Source organism: Cucurbita pepo, chromosome LG19, assembly GCF_002806865.2.
Source record: "Cucurbita pepo subsp. pepo cultivar mu-cu-16 chromosome LG19, ASM280686v2, whole genome shotgun sequence".
NCBI classification, from domain to species: Eukaryota; Viridiplantae; Streptophyta; class Magnoliopsida; order Cucurbitales; family Cucurbitaceae; genus Cucurbita; species Cucurbita pepo.
Window position 1 is genome coordinate 5,977,991 of NC_036656.1, and position 19,066 is coordinate 5,997,056.

The 19,066-nt window shown below is 35.2% G+C and overlaps 2 protein-coding genes and 1 long non-coding RNA gene across 3 annotated transcripts; 1 reads left to right on the forward strand and 2 right to left on the reverse strand.

The window, feature by feature from the left end:
- Nucleotides 1-1,197: 1,197 nt before the first annotated feature.
- Nucleotides 1,198-4,225, reverse strand: LOC111781344. The gene is made up of 4 exons (XR_002812970.1): nt 4,154-4,225; nt 3,322-3,927; nt 2,177-2,337; nt 1,198-1,495 (listed from the first exon to the last, which is right to left on the reverse strand). It is a non-coding gene; the product is annotated as an uncharacterized LOC111781344 (long non-coding RNA).
- A 383-nt stretch (nt 4,226-4,608) lies between these two features.
- LOC111781342 (protein ACTIVITY OF BC1 COMPLEX KINASE 8, chloroplastic-like) lies at nt 4,609-12,818 on the reverse strand. Its single transcript, XM_023661880.1, has 21 exons — nt 12,191-12,818; nt 11,286-11,421; nt 11,000-11,166; nt 10,736-10,856; nt 10,505-10,605; nt 9,748-9,846; nt 9,455-9,565; nt 9,285-9,364; nt 9,125-9,194; nt 8,138-8,211; nt 7,936-8,005; nt 7,656-7,744; nt 6,778-6,902; nt 6,411-6,491; nt 6,270-6,330; nt 6,109-6,163; nt 5,924-6,022; nt 5,743-5,832; nt 5,426-5,485; nt 5,219-5,342; nt 4,609-5,076 (listed from the first exon to the last, which is right to left on the reverse strand). The coding sequence occupies exons 1-20, from the start codon at nt 12,668-12,670 to the stop codon at nt 5,226-5,228; spliced, it is 2,286 nt and encodes a 761-aa protein (XP_023517648.1). The 5' UTR covers nt 12,671-12,818; the 3' UTR covers nt 4,609-5,076; nt 5,219-5,225.
- Nucleotides 12,819-14,438: 1,620 nt separating this feature from the next.
- On the forward strand, nt 14,439-17,947 carry LOC111781343 (protein CPR-5-like). The gene is made up of 5 exons (XM_023661881.1): nt 14,439-14,897; nt 15,537-15,593; nt 16,190-16,225; nt 16,339-17,073; nt 17,250-17,947. The coding sequence occupies exons 1-5, from the start codon at nt 14,499-14,501 to the stop codon at nt 17,751-17,753; spliced, it is 1,731 nt and encodes a 576-aa protein (XP_023517649.1). The 5' UTR covers nt 14,439-14,498; the 3' UTR covers nt 17,754-17,947.
- Nucleotides 17,948-19,066: the final 1,119 nt, after the last annotated feature.

Consider the following 19,066-nt stretch of genomic DNA (forward strand, 5'->3'; position numbering starts at 1 on the left):
TTAGAGTTCACTAGTAAGTGTGACAGCGGAATTAAACTTTTAACTTTTCAGTTGACAATATATTATAATAAATCAATTTATACTCGAATTTCCACTTGATTGATTATTTTAATATTAAATTATTTATTTAATCTATAACATTTAAGTTTGAGTTTTTTTAAAAAATTATCATTTTTTTAACTTTCATTTAATGTGAAATAAAACTCTAGACTTGTAATTTTATTGTATAAAAGAAGGTAAAATATATATATTTTTTTAATTCTGAAAATAGTTTGAAATGAATTCTAAATGAATTTCACCATTATTAATTTTTAAAAGAAAAAATAATTATAATCGAAATTAATGACTTGACTAATTTGATATTGGTCGCTTAGATTACATGGCTTTTTTGTTTTTATTCCTTTTATTCTTTATTTTCTCTCTCTCCGTCCATTCTCCAAACTCTTCATTTTCTCCGATGGGTATTATCGTCGTTGCCAACTACCGGCGATTCGTCGTTTCAGCAACCGTTCCCCATGGCTCAGCTTCTTCTTCCTCCATCGCCCCCGGAAACGAGCCAATCAAATGGAAAATCCGAGTCTTCGGAGCCAACTCTCCGCCCCAAATCGCCTTTCGGTGTTACGAATCACGACTCTCCACAATGGTATGATATTGACTTTTGGGGTTAGGAATCACGACTCTCCACAATTGTATGATATTGCCTTTTGGGGTTAGGAATCACGATTATTCACAATGGTATGATATTGTCCACTTTGACTCCTTTAGTTTTGCTTTGAACTTTTCCAAAAAATCTCATACCAACAGAAATAATATTCCTCACTTATAAACTCATGATTTTCTATTAAATTAACTAATGTGGGACTCCCAATCCTCAACATTTAGATCATCTGATTAGAGATCCCGGGAACTCTCAATCCTCATTCAATAGTTTTGAGTCCATCACTATTAAATGATTAACTTAACTTCTTCGAACCTTTTTGGGTGCATGGCCTTTTTGGGTGCATGATGTTAAATAAACATGACTCTCCACATTAGTATGATATTGTCCACTTTGGGCATGAGTTCTCATGACTTTGTTTTGAACTTCTCTCAAAAGACCTCACACCAATGGAAATAGTATTTTTTTTTATTAAACCCATGATCATTCCCTAAATTAGTCGATGTGGGACTTTCATCCAATACATGGGAGCTAAAGAAGCTGTTAACGGCATAGCAGAAGCAAATATATATATAGAGAGATGAATTGTCATAGGATTGTTAGAAATCAGACTCTCTACAATGGTATGATACTGTCCACTTTGAGCATAAGCACTCATGACTTTGCTTTGAGCTTCTCCAAAATGCCTCATTCAGGTAGAGATATTATTTCTCACTTATAAACCCAAATCAAACCTAACCAGAGAGAGATAATTGTCCACGGACCGATGGTTAATAATTGTCGACGATAACACCCAGTGAGAGATAAAAGAAAGAGTAAAAGAAAAATCCATGCAATCTGAAAAAATAATATAGAATTAGTAAAGGCCATCCACCTCACCGAACATTTATAATCATTTTTTAAATTTCAAAAATTAAAAGTATACCAATTCAAATTTCAAAAACTTAACCAAATATATCAATTTTGACAACAATTTTCATTATTATCATGAATGAAATATACTAAAAACAAACAAATGTAGTTGTCCTATATGGTCTAAAGTCAATGAAGAAGCCAAAACACAAGTCTCTATCATTATCTTTAATTTATAAGATATGTTCATGATTAATTTTAAGTATTTCATCAATGACTCAAATAAATAATTTAACTTGAAAATTTAAAGTTGAAATTGAATATATAGTATAATAATTATTATAATAAAAATATAAGTTATATTCCAATATTGAATTAAAAATTATAATAAATATACACTCGTCTAATCAACAAACTTCGCATCAAAATTTTCACCATCTTAACAAAGTATTTAAAACTAACTCATACGACTTTTCCACAATTAAAAAAAAAAAAAGTTATTTTTTTTTCTTTCAAAAAAGCACTTTCAAGTAATTTACAAACATTTGAACATATATTTGAAAAAGAATACCAATAATTAAAAACAATGACCATATAAAAACACTAAAAATTTATCACATTTGCATTTCCAGTTTGGCCTTTGTGAAAATTGAACAGGGAGAATACCTGGCAGTTTTGGCCTTATTGCTGGCCACATTCTCTCTTGAACACGCACACAGCCATCCACCAGAGATCTACAAGTGGCAACTCTGTGGCTTTTTTAGGGTAAAAAAGGTGCCCCCACCTCTTTTTCTCATAAGCTTGCCTTCATCCAAACCCTGCTTACCCTGAACGTTCAACAAATGCACAAGTTCATCTGATAAAACTCTTGATATTAACAGGGCAAAAGGTGATTAGATAAAGAAGAAATCAGTCCTCTAAATAATGATAGGAAATTTCCAAGAGTATTATTTTTTGGTTCCACAAGAAGTATGGCCCAAGCCACCTATGAGAAAACTGGTTTCTCAAGCAATGTGTAATTAATATTATAAGTTTGATTCCTTCCAAACAGGCTTATGGCAGTTCAAGCAAAAATTAAGGTTTCTGTACTCTACCAAAAAGGCAATTTTTTTAATTAAGAATGAAGAAGTCGACCAAATTTGGGAGAACTGGAAAAGCTCTATCCAAGGTGAAATAGAATTCCAAGAACGTGTAACTAAATGCCTTTAAGCAAAACCATCAACAATTTAAAGCAGTGGGGATTTCAATGTCATGTCAGAATATATAAACAAGGTTCAGAGTAGTTAATGGAGTCTAGGTAAATACATTTTTCACAATTTATTTTACAAACCCATCCATTATTTAAATACTATATATATCACAACTTGCAATATTATATGGATTTAAGACTCCTTTCCCTTTAAAAAAGGCCATGGTAGCACATTACCTAACACGCACACACACATATAAAATGATTCCCTGTAAAGGATAGAGATTATAAAAAGATGCAATCACATTGTGACTCTTCTAATATATTGACCAAATCAATTGGTTGTATTGTTCACGATTTTCTACATAAGATCTGCACGACGTGATTTCAATGGCAGAAAATGGCATCTTAAGTGACTTTCCTATTGACCAAATTATTCTGTCATATTGTTCTTAATTTTCTGCATAAGATCTGTACTAAGTGATTTAATTGACAGAAGATAGCATCGTATAAGTAAGCAGCAGCTACTGCCTGTTCATAATCTGAGGCTCTAAGATGATTCATTTGAGTTCCGTATTTAGTCAATAGGTTTGCAAAATAATTAACAAAATAAAGGTCGAACCTGTAGCTGGCGGTGGGGGGCGAGTGAGTGGCTAGCAACGTGAGCGTGGATCAGCAACCAGACCAAGAGAGAAGTGACAGCTCGGAGAATCTTGAAGATAAAACCAAATTAATAGCAACTTTCCACGCACCTCAGCTCCCTTCATTTTGTTTATGGATGCATTCGAGAGAGGCACCAAGAAAGCCAACCCATTTCCTTGAGGGTCGAGCTTCGCTGCCAAGGAATCAGGCGACAGGTCAAAAGCAAGCTCAATTTCACAAAAGCACATCTATCAAAAAGATCAGAAATTAGTTGTACCAGTATAATATTTTTGTCTGAAGAAGCTTTCAAGATCTTGTCTTGTCGGTGCCTGTCTAGTTTCTGAATCCCATGATCTGAAGCTTCTTCATCTTATAAAACGCTACTTACTCCTAGTTTGACAGCAAAACTTTCTCCACTCAATGAGATCCCTAAGATTTACTATCTTTCTGATTTTCTTCTTCTGCTTTGCTCTGGTTGGGCATGGACGTGCAAAATCCAATGAACTAGTGGTGGGTTCCATTAAATCCTTCCATTTGGTAAGCCTCTCTTCCTGTCTCTCTGTTTTTCTCTTTCTCTGAGTTCATACTGTATTAAATGATGGTTCTTACATTAGGGGCAAACACAGGGAAGATCCAAGTGTCAAGATGTTAGTGATGAATGCAAAATGGGGGGAGGCAGAAAAGAGAGTGTTTTTGAACATGAAGACTATGTCTACACTCAATCTATTCCTTAGTTTATGCAAACTCCATGCAATCTAAATTTCTTACTTCAGTGGCAGAGATAATAAGAGAATCATAACCTGTGTCCATACCTCATTTGTTAAGTAGCAGCAGCAATTCACAAGCAGTTTAAAGCTTCAAACTTCTTTCCTTTGTGGAAATTGCAACTCCTCTGAAGATGACGTTTCTGGCTGCATGGTAAATAGTGCCTTTGTATTTGCAAAATAAAGGGAAGGTATTGGTGTGAAAATGGTAGATGTTAAGTGCGAAGGAGGATGGGATAAAATAAAATGTTCCAAATATGAAGGCTGTCTTCAGCCAACAACTCTCTCCGATTGTGCAAAGTTCCATAACTCATGCTGTCTAAAATATCTACTCAAATGAGAATAATTACAGTGTAAACGAAACTCTTCTAATGAGTCGAGTATATACCTTTTCTAAGTAACTGTAGTTCATAACGAAAACTGAAGTTTCAATCTTAGTGGTACCTTTTTGCAGTCCACTTGATTCTGGCGCGAAAGATGAATGAGAGAATGAAACAAGCAAAAAAAACATGACCCCAGAAATGGGACTTAGAATTAAGTTATATATTGCATCTACATGTTATATACATAAACGAGGGGAGGAAAATAATTCTATGTTGCAGCATTCTGCATAATACATTAACATTTTCCAATATCTAATGAAAACGGTACATACATTATTCCATATTTTCACCGACTAATTGTTTAAACTATAACTGCTGCCAGACTCGATGGCACACCTGTGGAGTGCTTATGAGGCAAGCTCAAAATACTCAGAAAACAGAGCTGGTTAACCAACCATATGGAGAAAATCAATTCGTATCATATGATTTCAGTAAACTCGGAAGAAGTTCTCACGTTTCCAACCCAAATCATCTAATATAATCTTTAGATGATGTATACCTCAGGCTACAGATCAGTGCTTTCAAACAACTATGTGATGATGAATTGTAAGCAGATTCATTTGCTGTGGTGATTCATAACTCTGACACCTGAAACATGTCCATTTGGAAGGTCGTGATGTTCGGGATCACTTAAATTCAACATATATTTTCAAGGAATTGTATCCACGCGCGAGGGCAATGCCATGTCACGAGAGGGCAGGAAGAGGGGAGGCGGTAAGGAATTACTTACCTATTTTTCACGCGGTTCCTGTTATCAACTTCTCCCGCTCATCTATTCTTTTGACTTTGATAAGACCGATGAGGACTTGGAACCCAAAAAAGGCACAACATATGTAGGCAATAGTGGCAGGCATCTGAAAAAAGTATAGCAACTATTCAATAATCATAAGGCAATAAAGATGGCAGCAAGGTCAGAGAAAACAAGAGCACCTCTTACCCGAATAGAATTGATATATAATATTGTTGCAAGGTTGATTAGGCTTCCAGCAGCAATTGCCTGTTAATGGTCAAAAGGTGGGATATTGAACTTGCCAGAATATAATCATTCCAACATATGCAGAAAGTTGTACCAATTTTCGTCTTTAACTTTCACAAAAAAATCTATTTGGATCTTGGTAGACCTCCCAACCTTCATACGTAAAAGGATGGGAGGTCAATAAGATCTCTATGGATCCCAACTGATAATGTGGTCGAAATATGTTAACATGCAAACAAGCCCACCAGGCAAGCATGTGAACCAACTGAAAAACTCACATTTCCTAGCGTCTTCTGAACTGTTGCAACACGTTGGAATGCTCTTTCAGATTCCAAAGCCCGAACTCTAAGCTTGAGATCACCTTGCTCCTGTTGATTAAATAAAATTCAGGTTCAATATGAAAGTTACATCTAAGGTCTGACATGCCCATTGATTTCAGGGAAGGTTTGTCATCATTACCAGTCTTTGGATAACTTCAGCAAGTTTTTCAACTCTTTCGGCCTGTCTAAATAAGTTATAGAATGCACGAGACTGCCTATCCCATCTCTTTCTGAAGTCCTGAACGTTTGTAGGATTGACAATCAAGCTCGCAATAAGAAAATTATGTGAAATATGACGAAGTGGAAAAGGACAATCATGTTTACCTTCACGGCAACCTCAACTCCAGCTTCCCGAAATTTCAGTAATTCCAGAGCATATCTAAACGATGAGCATAACGTCATGTAAGATAAACAGAAAAACTTTCACATCCTAAAATGTCAAGATTAGAGGAGTTTAAAATATTGTAAGCCCTGACAAAACTCACGGCTTGGCAATTTCAGTAATATCAAATCGTGGGTCGAGGCCTTTCCCAATGCCATCCAATACTGCAGGAATAGTTTGTTTTTCAGCGTTTAATGTCATTATACGATTTTGCAACAGTTCCTTCATATTTATTGTAAATTACCTGAAAATGCTCTAACAACAAATGTGAATGTGGCAGGAAACCGAAATGGTTGGTCTGCTGCAATGGCTAATAGATCTTCTCCTGTTAGGAGAGTGCAACAACTATGAGCGGGACTCTATACACAAGCTCACTACGATTTTTGTAGCATCAAGTATAAAACAACATTATTATATCGTACAATTTGAAAGGAGAAACTTTGTAATCATCTGATAATCACTTAGATTAGATATTCATACGCAGACTCTTGTATTTCACTTAGGAATAAAGAGTTCTTTTTTTCTTTTTTTTTAAATAGTGATTATAATAATAAAAGAAGAAATTTTTAAAGCATAATGGGACGCTGGGACTGCTCGACAGGGTTACATACCAATTGCAGCTAGACGTTCCTTTTTCTTCATCAACTTTTCCTCCTTGGTCAATGGTTTCTTAAAGCCAAGTTCTGTGGTTGCCATCTCTCTCTCCCTTCTCTGTGCAGCCAAACGTTCTTCAAAACTGAGAGTTTGAGTTCAAAATTCCATGGTCAGAAAATTTGTGCAGAATGGATTTACAAGATGATTTTAATTTGATCGCAGTTGCTTGCTTAGTTCAAACAAGTAACGATTAAACATGCCGTTGTTTTAAAAGGAATATTCTAATTTATTAATACAAATCTACACATACTGCCCATGATAACCAAAATAAATCAAGCATTAAGGTTGAGCCCAACAAAAGTTACAACACTACAGTACACATCTAACTGTGAGCTCAATCATCATAAGCGGTGTCATTGAACTCTCAGATTGATTCCTAATTTGGCACGTACTCCTAAGAGGTAAAATAACATCGCATGACTAATGAGTTTGATGTAATATTAAAATGAAAATCCATGTAAACCGCATTTTCAACGAGAAGAAAAGGCCCTCGGAAGGGGTTCTTAAATCTCTCTTTTTTTGGCTCTCGGTGTATAAATGTTTCTCCTTATCACAATTATAGTATGAACTCACTTTTAACCGATTGGAGGCTTTCCTAGCCTCCCCTCAGTTTGGAGATTTTCTTATTGATGTTCCACATCTAATAAGTACCAAACAAAAATACTTTTCCAAATCTAACAATNAAAAAAAAAAAAAAAAAAAAAAAAAAAAAAAAAAAAAAAAAAAAAAAAAGAAGAAGAAGAAGAAGAAAGACGGGAAGAAGAAAGAGTGAAGGAAATGAATATTGATCAGTCGGGTATTTTCTAAGTTCATTCAAGTTTCTCCTTCAATAAACCTGTTGAGGAAGAATTGAGCTGTTCGTCTAACAGCAGTCATGTCTCCAGTAGGCACAAGAACTCCCATTTGAATCATTGCTTGAAGAACCTGCACTAAAGAAGAATTCTTGTAAACAATTGAACATTATAAGGCATGTTATGGGTAAAAACATATTTACGCTTATATGCAACAACAAGGCATAAATAAAGGTACTGGTATATCACCTTAAGGTGGCAGAAACAGAAATACACTTCACATGGTCATATGAAAGGCAATGGTGCATTTTAAGAAACCAGTACCTTGTCCGGATCTTTCTCATACACTCCATAGAACGTTTCTAGCAAACCCTCTCTGATATTTGAACTGATACTGCAAGGCACCATTACAGCAATATGTTAGCAAAATATCCTGGCCATTTAAGATTGATTTTCTTTCTTTGTTTGTTTTTATTGGATGGGGGTGTAATTTCATAGTTGGACGCAAGCAAGCACATTCCAGTACCTCCCCATCATTCCAAAATCATAAAAGATCAACCTTCCTCCATTGACATCATCGACAGCAATATTTCCAGGATGCTGAAAAAAAGGTACATTTCAAGTTCAAAAAATTTAAAAACAAAGAAAAAGGCAAGGAGTACACCTGATTGCAATAACCTACATTCAATAACATCTAGAAGATGGATGCAAGCACGGCAGACATCTTGGAAGTTTGACCATACAAATATTTTATCTTCAATTCAAACTTTATCTTTTCAGAGAAGATACACTGAAAACTTGAGAAATTCATCTTATTAAAAATATTACCGCGAGAAGTTTTTCCATTGTCTTTTTCTAACTGAAAAACTGTTCAGTTGATATGACTGGTATTATCCATTCCTCTGTCATTTAACAGCGAGAGCTCTAGACGTGCTAAAGAACCATTTAAGGGCAGTGTTTAGACAGTGGTTTCTGTTGTTTCTTTTCATCTTATGCTTTTTATGAGTAATTTGGCTTGAGTGAGGATAGGGAGTATTTACTGGTCCTCTCTAGTCAGATGGGAGTTTGAGCCTTAGGGTAAATGTTTTTTCCTCTGGATATCAATTTATTGTAAGGGAATAACTTACATAATCACAACAGAAAAGCTGCAAGGTTGGTATGCTTCCTACCAACAATATCAGGTCATCCAAAGCAATGATTCTATGTGGACATACAGATACAAGAGTATGACGTCTATGGACTGCCAGTAATGTATGTTCTCTCAATGTACAGTAGCAGTAAAAGGAGGATGTATCAGTTTGAAGCTCCACCATAGATTTAGGTTTTAAACGCATCATATTTTACATTCCACATTATTCAAGTCTGTACATCTAACTTATATAATACTTCGTATGAAGTTCAATGAAGTATCTGAGGCACTTACACCAACTTTAACCATAATCAAGTACACAAGAAAATCCCAGGTATTTTAAGATTTAAATAACATAAACGAGAAGTAGTAGTCAGAGCTCACAGGATCTGCGTGGAAGAATCCATGAGACAGAATTTGCTCCAGGTAAGATTCAACTGCATAACGACCTAGACTGTATGCATCACATAAGACCAATGGTAACAATGAGTTAATTTCCTGTAATTATCATAAATGAAGATGAAAAATTGAAGATGATATTGACCGTTTTCGATCAATGCCTAGTTGATCCAGAGCTTTAATCTTATTTATTTTGATTCCAGGGACATACTCCATAGTCAGAACCTGAAGTCGTTTCAAAATGATAAACAATAGAAGTAAGAACAATGTGCTAAACGCAATAATTGTTTAATTGTACAAACTAATTGATAACACCTGTGGAGTAGTATAGTCCCAGAATATTGATGGGACTTTCACGTAGTTCAAGTTTTTAAAGTTGTTTGCAAACAGCTCGGCATTAGCTGCTTCCTTGGTGTAATCTATTTCCTGAAATTTACATAATATTAGGAATAATGAGAATTTATACACAGGCATAGAATTTGAGAAAAATAAGTAAAAGATTGAATACTTCTGAATCAAAAAAAGTCTGCAGTTTAATAATAAGATTTTATATTATCTAACATATCAGTAGTTGTGTCTAAAATTAATAGTTGAGCGAATGCTGATACCTGATACAGGACGTTAGCACACTCATCATATATAGCAACCCAATCTCTCTTTGCACCATCTGACTTCGGATCAAATTTTTGAAGGTATTCTGCTATGACCTGCAAAAGAAATATCAAAGGTTTTGATGCATAACGGTAATTCCTTTCCACTATACAAATTCAATAGTCTTAGAAAATTTGATCTTGGACGTGACAAACAGGAGTTCAGTGTTTTAAATGTTGCAGGCATGCGCTTAGCAGAACTTAAAGAGATCCATAATTTTGCTTAATAGTTCAATACTCATTTCTTCATTTTCTCACGCGAAAGNCAAAGCGAGCGTTTTTTTTCTCAAGTTGGTATCGGAGCGGCTTTATTTTTCTACAAAAGTATATCGATCATTTCCTTTCTTGATTTTTATTTGTATTCTTAGCAACTTATTAATATCACTGTAATACTTCTACAACAATTTGCCAATTAAAAAAACTGAAAAATAAATTCCACCATTAAATTTTGATACCCCTAGGAACCTTTGCATTTTAAAAAAGCATGGACATAGCTTAATGACAAACCAATTAATATATTTACCACAATTTATTAAGGAAAAATAGAAGATACAAGAAAATTAGTTTCGCCAGAAAAAATGTATCTGAGGCCATGCATCTAACTAGAGAGGACACACAGACGTGAATAAAATAAATGCAGTGAGATCACTACAATTCTGATTTCTGAGCACACACAAAAACAGAAATAGGAAATTCAGTCAATGTTTAAACTAACCCTTAGGTTCTTAAGGTCAATGTCAAAGAGTTCCTTTAGACTTGGCCTTTGGACTTTCACCACAACCTCCTGCCCCTTCAATCTTGCACGATGAACCTGACCTGAACAAAGACACTTTTGATGTTAAGTTTTCTAATCAGCCATGAAACAGAGAATTTCAAAATGCTTTAGCTCAACAGAATTTCCCAACAAATATCATGGTAAGCCACAGAAAATGTGAATCAAGTTTACCAAGACTAGCAGCTGCTATTGGTTCACGATCAAACCAATCAAATATATTGTCCAAAGGACCTCCAAGCTCTTCTTCAACTATTGATATTGCTGTCTCAGATGGGAACGGAGGAACTTGATCCTAAATTGAAAATGAGAATCCATCAGCCTAAGCAAGATAGATTGAAATATGTCATCATTCCAACTGAAAACATATATATTTCATATGCAACAGGCCTACGCACAGACTGGTGCTGGTGCAAGCATAGATAAGTGAATTTTAACCTGAAGTTCTGATAACTGGTCAACATATTCTTGTGGTAGAATGTCCACTCTTGTGGAAAACTGCTGTCCAATTTTAATAAACGTTGGACCTAATCTTAGAATGCTTTCTTTCAACCATTTGGCAAGGATCTTTCTTCTGGAAACCTGCTTCTCCTCTGTCATTCCTCCTAAAAGCAAATAAAAGACCATGAAATAAGGTGAGAACTCCTATCATCCAATAGCATTATGAAATCCAAAGAGAAAATTTGTGTATAATGTTTGGCATTGATGTTGCAGAAGGGCTCACCTCGATAAGTAAATTTCTGACTGTTAAGCCAAGCCTTAATGATAAAAGTAAAAACAAATCCCCATATCTCCAAGGTTCTCTGAATTGTTGAATATGTTTTAAATCTATTCCAGCGTCCACCAGGTGCCACAGAAACCTGAAGAATGACCGAATATGGAATCCTTAAGAATGACCGAATATGGAACAAAAACAACCTGAAAAGGAGAGATTAAAATGATCGAAAATATGGAGGAAAGTGCAAGGATTGTTGATGCTTCATACCTACACTACCAGGTTTAATTTCATAATGAGAAAACACATCCCAAAAGTAGCAGCTTTTCATCAAGAAGAACTCAGATTTGCAAATTATATCACAAGGACGTGTTTATTACCAGGATTGGTGCAATCTTATTTTAAGACCATAACGCTTACTCCAAGTTTTTAGTCCAGAATTTAAGATTGCATTTGACAGTTACACGCTGCTAAATAGACCAGGTAATAGAAGGTACTATGAACTTTTAAGGCTTACTAAATCACAATTTGACCCAAAAGTTTTCGACTAATCCAATTCACTCAATGTCACCCCTTACTTGTGGGTTTCGGTAGTAACTTTGATTTACCGCGTCCAAAACATGGATTATCAGATTAAAATGGAGATGGAGGAAATCATTATCTTCTAGTTAAGTATCATGTAAAACCACCGCTACACCCAAATGAAGCTCTGATCTAGAACTTGAGACCTCCCAAATAAGCTGTTCTAGTAATCAGAAATTGCAAGCGCACATATAATAGCTACATGAAGATTGAAAATAAAAACCTCCAAATTACGTAGAATCCTTTCGTCAATGGAATCAAATAATAATAACAAGAAACAAGCAGAAACTGAGCAAAGAAATACGAAACTTGAACAAAACCGATAATCAAACCTCGGTCTGTTGCTGTTCACTCCGCTTGAACCAAGCCTCTTCTTTACCAATCTCCTCTATCCTCTTCTTCCTCCCCTCCTCCGTTGACTCCGAAGCTTGAATTTCCCCCACCACCGTCGCAGCAGCACCATTTCCATTAACATACTTCATTAAGCTCCCATTACTACTATCGGTCTCACTCTCCACAACCGTAACTCCACCATTAATCCAGCCATTATACCTGTAATCGCCATTCTCCTTGTAAGCAGCTCCATTGCCACCAAGTTCATAACCATTAACTTCCTTGATCAACTCGCTCTCTCTCTTGTCAACAATCACTCCGTCTTCTCTAACAGCCTTGACCTTAGTCCGAAAAAGAACACGAAAACTACAGCTTCTAGAGAGAGGAATCCTATGGTGCAAACATCTGGAACTGGAAGTAGACAGAAGGCGCTTCGGCGAGACGAAAACAAGTTCCGGTAAAGGCAATGAAGTAGCCATGAATCATGTGCGGAAATTGAAGCTCACTGAATCATGTGCTGGAACCCTAGCTCTGAAGCGCGGGAGAACCAAAGGAGACGGTAATGGCGGAAAGAGCGAAGACGTGGAAGAGAGAAGGAGAAGGTAGAGAACGAACGGAGAACCAGAAAAATTTACAATTTTTTAGTTAGAGAAAATATATGGGGAAATGAAAATTGAAGGGGTGGAGGTTAGAATGCCACGTGGCATAAAGAAGATGAGTGCTGGAGATTCTGATTGGATGCGAGAGTCCGTGTGGCGTCCACCCTCACTGGCATTTTGGAAATTTAGACGCTTTTCGGCTGACGTGTCCACGGTGGACCGCCATAATCCTGTGGTTAGGTTGGCAGTAGAGTTTTTCTTCTCTGCTCTCTATTTGCCTGAACTGCACGCGCTCTTTTTCATCGTGAAATGCACGCGCATAAAATCTAGGCTAAATGTCACGGTCATGCTTTTTAAGACGTTTATAAGTGACGGTGTGATATTCTCTCTAAATAATGAGTGAGTCATCCAACTCAAGTTCGTGCCACGAAGCTTCTAACTTTCTTTTGAAAGAAAAATATATAAAATAGGAGTAAAGAGATTTTCGAAAAAATTATTTAAAGACAATGATCTAAACTAACAAAATAAAAAGTAACACAACGACTTAAATAGCATATAACTCTTTTGAAACATTTTAATCTATCAAAAATATGTATGATTTTACAAAAAATATCATATAAAAAAATTACGGACTAATATATATATATATAAAGGTTTTGCATAACATAAACATGTTGCTGACCAACATAACCGCTATAAACGTTTTACATTTTTTTTATTAGTTTATGACCGTTAATCTTCTTTTCATGTATATATTAAATTTAATTTTAAATAAAGTACAACATTTTATTTAAAGTCTACGATAAAAAATAATATAAAATTATGCAACTCGCTTCAACAATAAATTTTTGTTGATTAATATTTAGATTATTTTAACGTGGAATTAAAATTTAAACTCAATAACATCAATTATGAAATTAATATTATCTCAACGTTTAATTAAATATTTGATACATAACTCAATTATATTAGGTTTGTAATTCCTATATATATTACATATACTTATGCAACGTAATTTATAATTATGGATAATATCTTAATTGGTCAACTTATATATTAATTTATATATAATTTAACAGATAAGACACACCAATATATTTAAAGGTCAACTCGATCTTTTGTAGTGATTGACTACGAGCCTGATCTTATTGGTTTGAACATTGACTTTGTAGTGATTGACTACGAGCCTGATCTTATTGGTTTGAACATTGACATTGTACTACGTATAAATTTTATGATTTTATTAATCGAATATGAGTAAATAATAAATTTTTGAAATAGTAGAAAGTTATTGGGCTAAAAAAATAAATAAAGTTCACATTTTTATTATATAAATTTGACTTTAAGGTTCCAATTTTTTATATAAATAGATTTTATTGATTATTTTAAATGTTGAATAGGTAAAATATGACATAAAGTTTAACCTATTTTTAAATATTATTAAGCTTTCACCAGATAAAAATAAAATTTAAATTTAATAAATATATTATTTTAAAAATTTTGAAATTTTCAGACACTCTGGAGCATAATTGGTTAGAATTTAGTTGAAAATTCTATTAAATATTGTAATTAAACTTTATTTTGAAATGAAATCCGTTTTGAATCATTTATTTAAAAAAAAAGCTTAAAAAAGGAAAAGAAAAAAAAGAGCGCTCAAATCATACGTTCGTCTCCCCGTTGGCTCGGTATCAACGAGAATTCCCAGTCCATGGTTACGGCGGCTCTTCATTTGGCCATGGACGAAGCCCCTATCTGTGCACCCAGTTGCATCGCCTCCGTTGACGAAACCACTGACAGCGACCGCGAAGAAGCCATGGCGGTTGATTCGTATCTGGAGAACTCTAGCCGGACTCTTTACGACCATCCGCCGTGTTTAAATCGCAAAAGGAAGAAGAAGAAGAAGAAGAAAAGGGTTATTGTTGACAATGTTCAAGAACTTCCTTCTTCGTCGTCTTCTTGTTCTTCGCCCGTGAGATTGTTGCAGAAAGGTGTGAATTGCAAACGCCGACGCCGCAAGATTCTAATTGCTCAATCGCGGCGTGCCGATGACGACTTTGAAAATGTGGCGCTTTTACTGGGAATGTCATTCGCAGCTTTTGTTGCTCAGGTTCTGTCTTCTTCGCCTTTTTAATGGGGTTTATCTGACTAGGGTAAATTTTGTATTTTGGTGGTTTTGTTTTCGCTTAAATGATTATAAACGGTCAAAATTTTCTCAATTCAATGTCATATGAATAATTTATGGTTCTTTTCCCTTCAAATTATCAGGGAAAAAGGTTTGAATGTTGACATTTAATACATACGATCTATTTTTGAGAGAGACTCTGAAATTTTTTTGTCTAATGTTCATATTTCTTATCAGATTCTTAGGAATAACGACAGGAGACTACAACTTTTAGTAGTAACTGAAGAGAATAACACTTTTTTCTTGTCTATTTAATCATCCATATTAATGTTAGAAGATCTAAGAGGAAAGCTGAAACTAATATGGGAGTTTTTGCTTTGATATGTGTCTCTGAATATGAACTTTGTTATCAAGTGGGAAAGCGTATCCAATGCCTTACTAATATGGTTAAATGTTTAGAACTTTGATGATAACAGAGCTGAAATGATATGTTTTTTGGATATGAATGTAGTTTTCTGTAAATATTTAGAACTTTGATGATCAAAGAGTTTGTGTGTTTCTGAGGGCTGCCGATAGTTTTAATAGTTTGTTGATCTTTTAGGCACTTTTTAATTTTGATTTTAGGTGCTCGAGATGCAGGAAAGGTCTGGTGAAAGGATGTCTGTTGGTCATCTCTCATTGGTATGCTACCGTTCTCTATAATATGAATGCCTGAAGTAGCTTATGTATATTGAAACTAATACTCACAAAGTAATCAGGCTCTCAATGTACAATCTTGCCATAGTATAGAAGTGAGTTGCAATGTTCCGTAACCTTATTTTTTGTGGATGGAAGATTTGAATCTCTGACTTCTTGATCGATGGTAGATGTCAATTACTGATGAGCTAAGCTCACCTTGGCTATGTTGTTGAAATGAGATTGGTATTCTTGTAACTCTTTTGAATCATTTCAAATAAGAAGATAGTGAATCCTAATCTCTTGTTATTCAAATTGCAGTATTTGCTATGGATATTTTTCCAATAGCTTTCCTTCTTAATTCGCGTAATGCTGTCATAGGTGTGGTGTTAATCTAGGTTCACTGGTGTTCGTCTGGTCTGCTGAAGTAAAGTGCAGCTTCCTTGGTTTAAATGTTGCACAGGCCCTAGTCTGTCTACCATCGAGGATAGTTTACCACCGAGTCGTTCCATTCTCGCTTTTTTCCTAAGATCTGATTTATATTTCTTCGAAATAATTATGTTAGTGGAGCCATATGATTCAAGATTGTCTTGTACTTGCAGATTTGCACTTCGGCTATCCGGGAATCTTTGGTCAATGTAAGTTTGATCTCTAACTACAGTTCACTGTTATTTATTCAGCATTGCCCAGAGTCCAAGATGCTGAAGTTTCTTCCACATGCCTGTTCTTTGACCGCTTATATGGAAAACAGGTTTTTGGAGACAAGCTTGATTGGTTTTTGAAGAAATTTGAGAGATCATTTGAAAGCACGTTGAGAACTCTTAGATCAATCAGTGAATTATCTGCAAGAACAGGAGTGTGTTTCTCCAGCAAACGCAAGGAAGAAAAAATTGAAGTAGATTCGACCCTCGATAGGAAAAGAGACGTGACAAGGAGCTCTCGTTTGGAAGAATGTCGCCCGGAAGAGTCTTCTAGAACAATTGCCCCTATTGATCAATTAAGTTCAGTTGAAGTGGTAAAGGAAAGCATTTCTGATTCGTTGACTCACGAGTTAGCTTTGTGTAAACTGAAAAGTGATGTGACTTCTGTTGCCCCAAGGGCAGTTGGTTCCCATCGCAATGAGATAGCGCTTGGCACTTTTGAAAAATCCGTTGTCGAACAGGCTCGTTCCAATGATCTTAAGACAGTGGAGCTTGGCCTTGCAATGAGGAAATTAAGGTTGAAAGAAACACAAATTGCCCTCAATTGCGACTTAAACAATCTTGAGAGATCAAAATTGGCAATGGGTATATCAAAAGCCTGTTTTAAGGAAGAGAAGTTCAAGAATCAGTTAGAAGACACAAGACACTCAGAGCTGCTTAGAAAGTGCATAGACTGCCTCGTTGCTGGTTTGCTTATAATGTCGATGGCCATCTCGTACGGAGCATACGTATTTTCCTACCAAAAAATTTCTGAAGCTACTGCTATCTGTACACCTTCAACCAAGGCAAGTCTAGCCCCTTCTTTTTGTTATGGCTTGTATAGGACACTGGTAGATCTGCAATTCAAAAACCATATACTTTGTTATGCGACTGTTGATGAGTTTTTTCATCACATATTGTTGGAACTAAAAGCAAAAGCATTCATTCAACGAACTTATTTGAGGTTATGTGGTCTTTACAGGAATCAAAATCTTGGTGGATACCAAATCCTATGGCATCTTTGAATAATGGACTGCATATGTTAAGTTGTCAAGTTCAAGTTGTGAGTCGAATGGCGTTTGGCGTGATTTTGATTCTTGCAATTGCCTACTTGCTTCTTCAACGCTCGTCGGCTTCAAACCAGGCAATGCCAGTTACTTTCATTGTCTTGCTGCTTGGTGTTGCCTGCGGTTTAGCTGGGAAGTTGTGCATAGACACACTGGGAGGAAGCGGATTGCATTGGCTCATGTACTGGGAGACCTTGTGCATCTTGCATTTATTTGCAAATATTTTCACTTCTACACTGTTTAGGATTCTACATGGCCCGGTCAAGGTTTCTCAAGGGAAAAATGGCAACACAATCTTGCCATACTGGATTCGCCGTGCTGTATTCTATGCCCTTCTGCTTGTCTTTCTGCCATTGTTGTGTGGGCTGCTACCATTTGCAGGTGTTGGTGAATGGAAAGATCATTTCTTCTTCTGGTAACTGATACGATTGCAGCAGACGGCTACTGAAAGCATCAGCAAGGATGTGGCTGCCGGGCGTTGCTGCGTAGGATTATTTATTTTGTATTGGTTTTTGTAAGAGCCATTTAAAATGCTTTGGGATAGTTTTGCAGTTAAATTGCTAATTGATTGTTATTATTATTTATGTATAAATGAGTAATACTTAATCTGTCTCGGGAACAAATCTAGTAGGGACAGGGTGGGGCCTGTAACTCCAGAGGATTAGAGCATGTGACTACGAACCATGGTGTCAGAGTTCAAATCCTTCCTCATCCACAACCGGCCAAAAAATGAAGAACTTTTCCCTCTGGGGTAAGAAAATCACGATCGGGATAGTGGATCCGAAGCTATGAAATTTGGGTGTGGGTCTTTTGTTGAAATGGAATTAAATATAGTAGTGATTCTTGAATTAGATTAACTCACTCTTAACCGGTTAAAAATTTAAATTTAAATTTTAAAATTATAATCTAATGACTAATATATATATATATAATATTTTGATACATATTTAAAATTTAAAAATTTTTAATTTTATGTAGTAAGTGTCATGACATATTAATTTTTTAAAATTAACTGATATATTATATTTATTTCTAATGGAAATTTTGACTTTGAGTTAAATAAAATAAAATAAAATAAAATAAAAAAAAGCTAAAAAATGATAATATATTTTTAAAAATAAAAAAAAATAGATAACTGAATTTGTAATTTAAGGAGAATTCAATGTATTGTTTTTTAATTATTGTTGGTGGTGGAGCAATGAATCTTGATAAGGCCACGTAAACAAAGGTCCCCCACGTGGTTAACGTCGACCAAGGAGATGAGCTGGAGGATTAGAAAAATAAATAAAATAATAATATAAAGATGGAAAACAAGACGCGGCAAGGTGGTCCCGAGCGGACAGAAAAAGCACGCTTGCCTGTCTGTCTGCTGCACGTGCGGCTAGCCCTTGTGACTTGTGACCTCACAACTCCCTGTCGCCTTCCCACCCCCACGTGCCCCATCCCTCCCCCTACACGCTTCTTCTTCTTCCCTATTATTCTATTATTTTCTTTCTCCTCCACCATAAGCCATCAATTTTCATATCTTATATAAATATATATCTTTATTATAATACCACAATTTTTTAAACTAATAAATTAATCAAAATAATTACAAAACTATCTACATAAATTTTTAAATTTTTTTGTCTTAGAATCCTCCAATATACTTGAGCTAAAAATATATATATATTATTCACATAATTAGCTATATTTAAATTATAAATATTAATCATAAATAATAAATATCGAG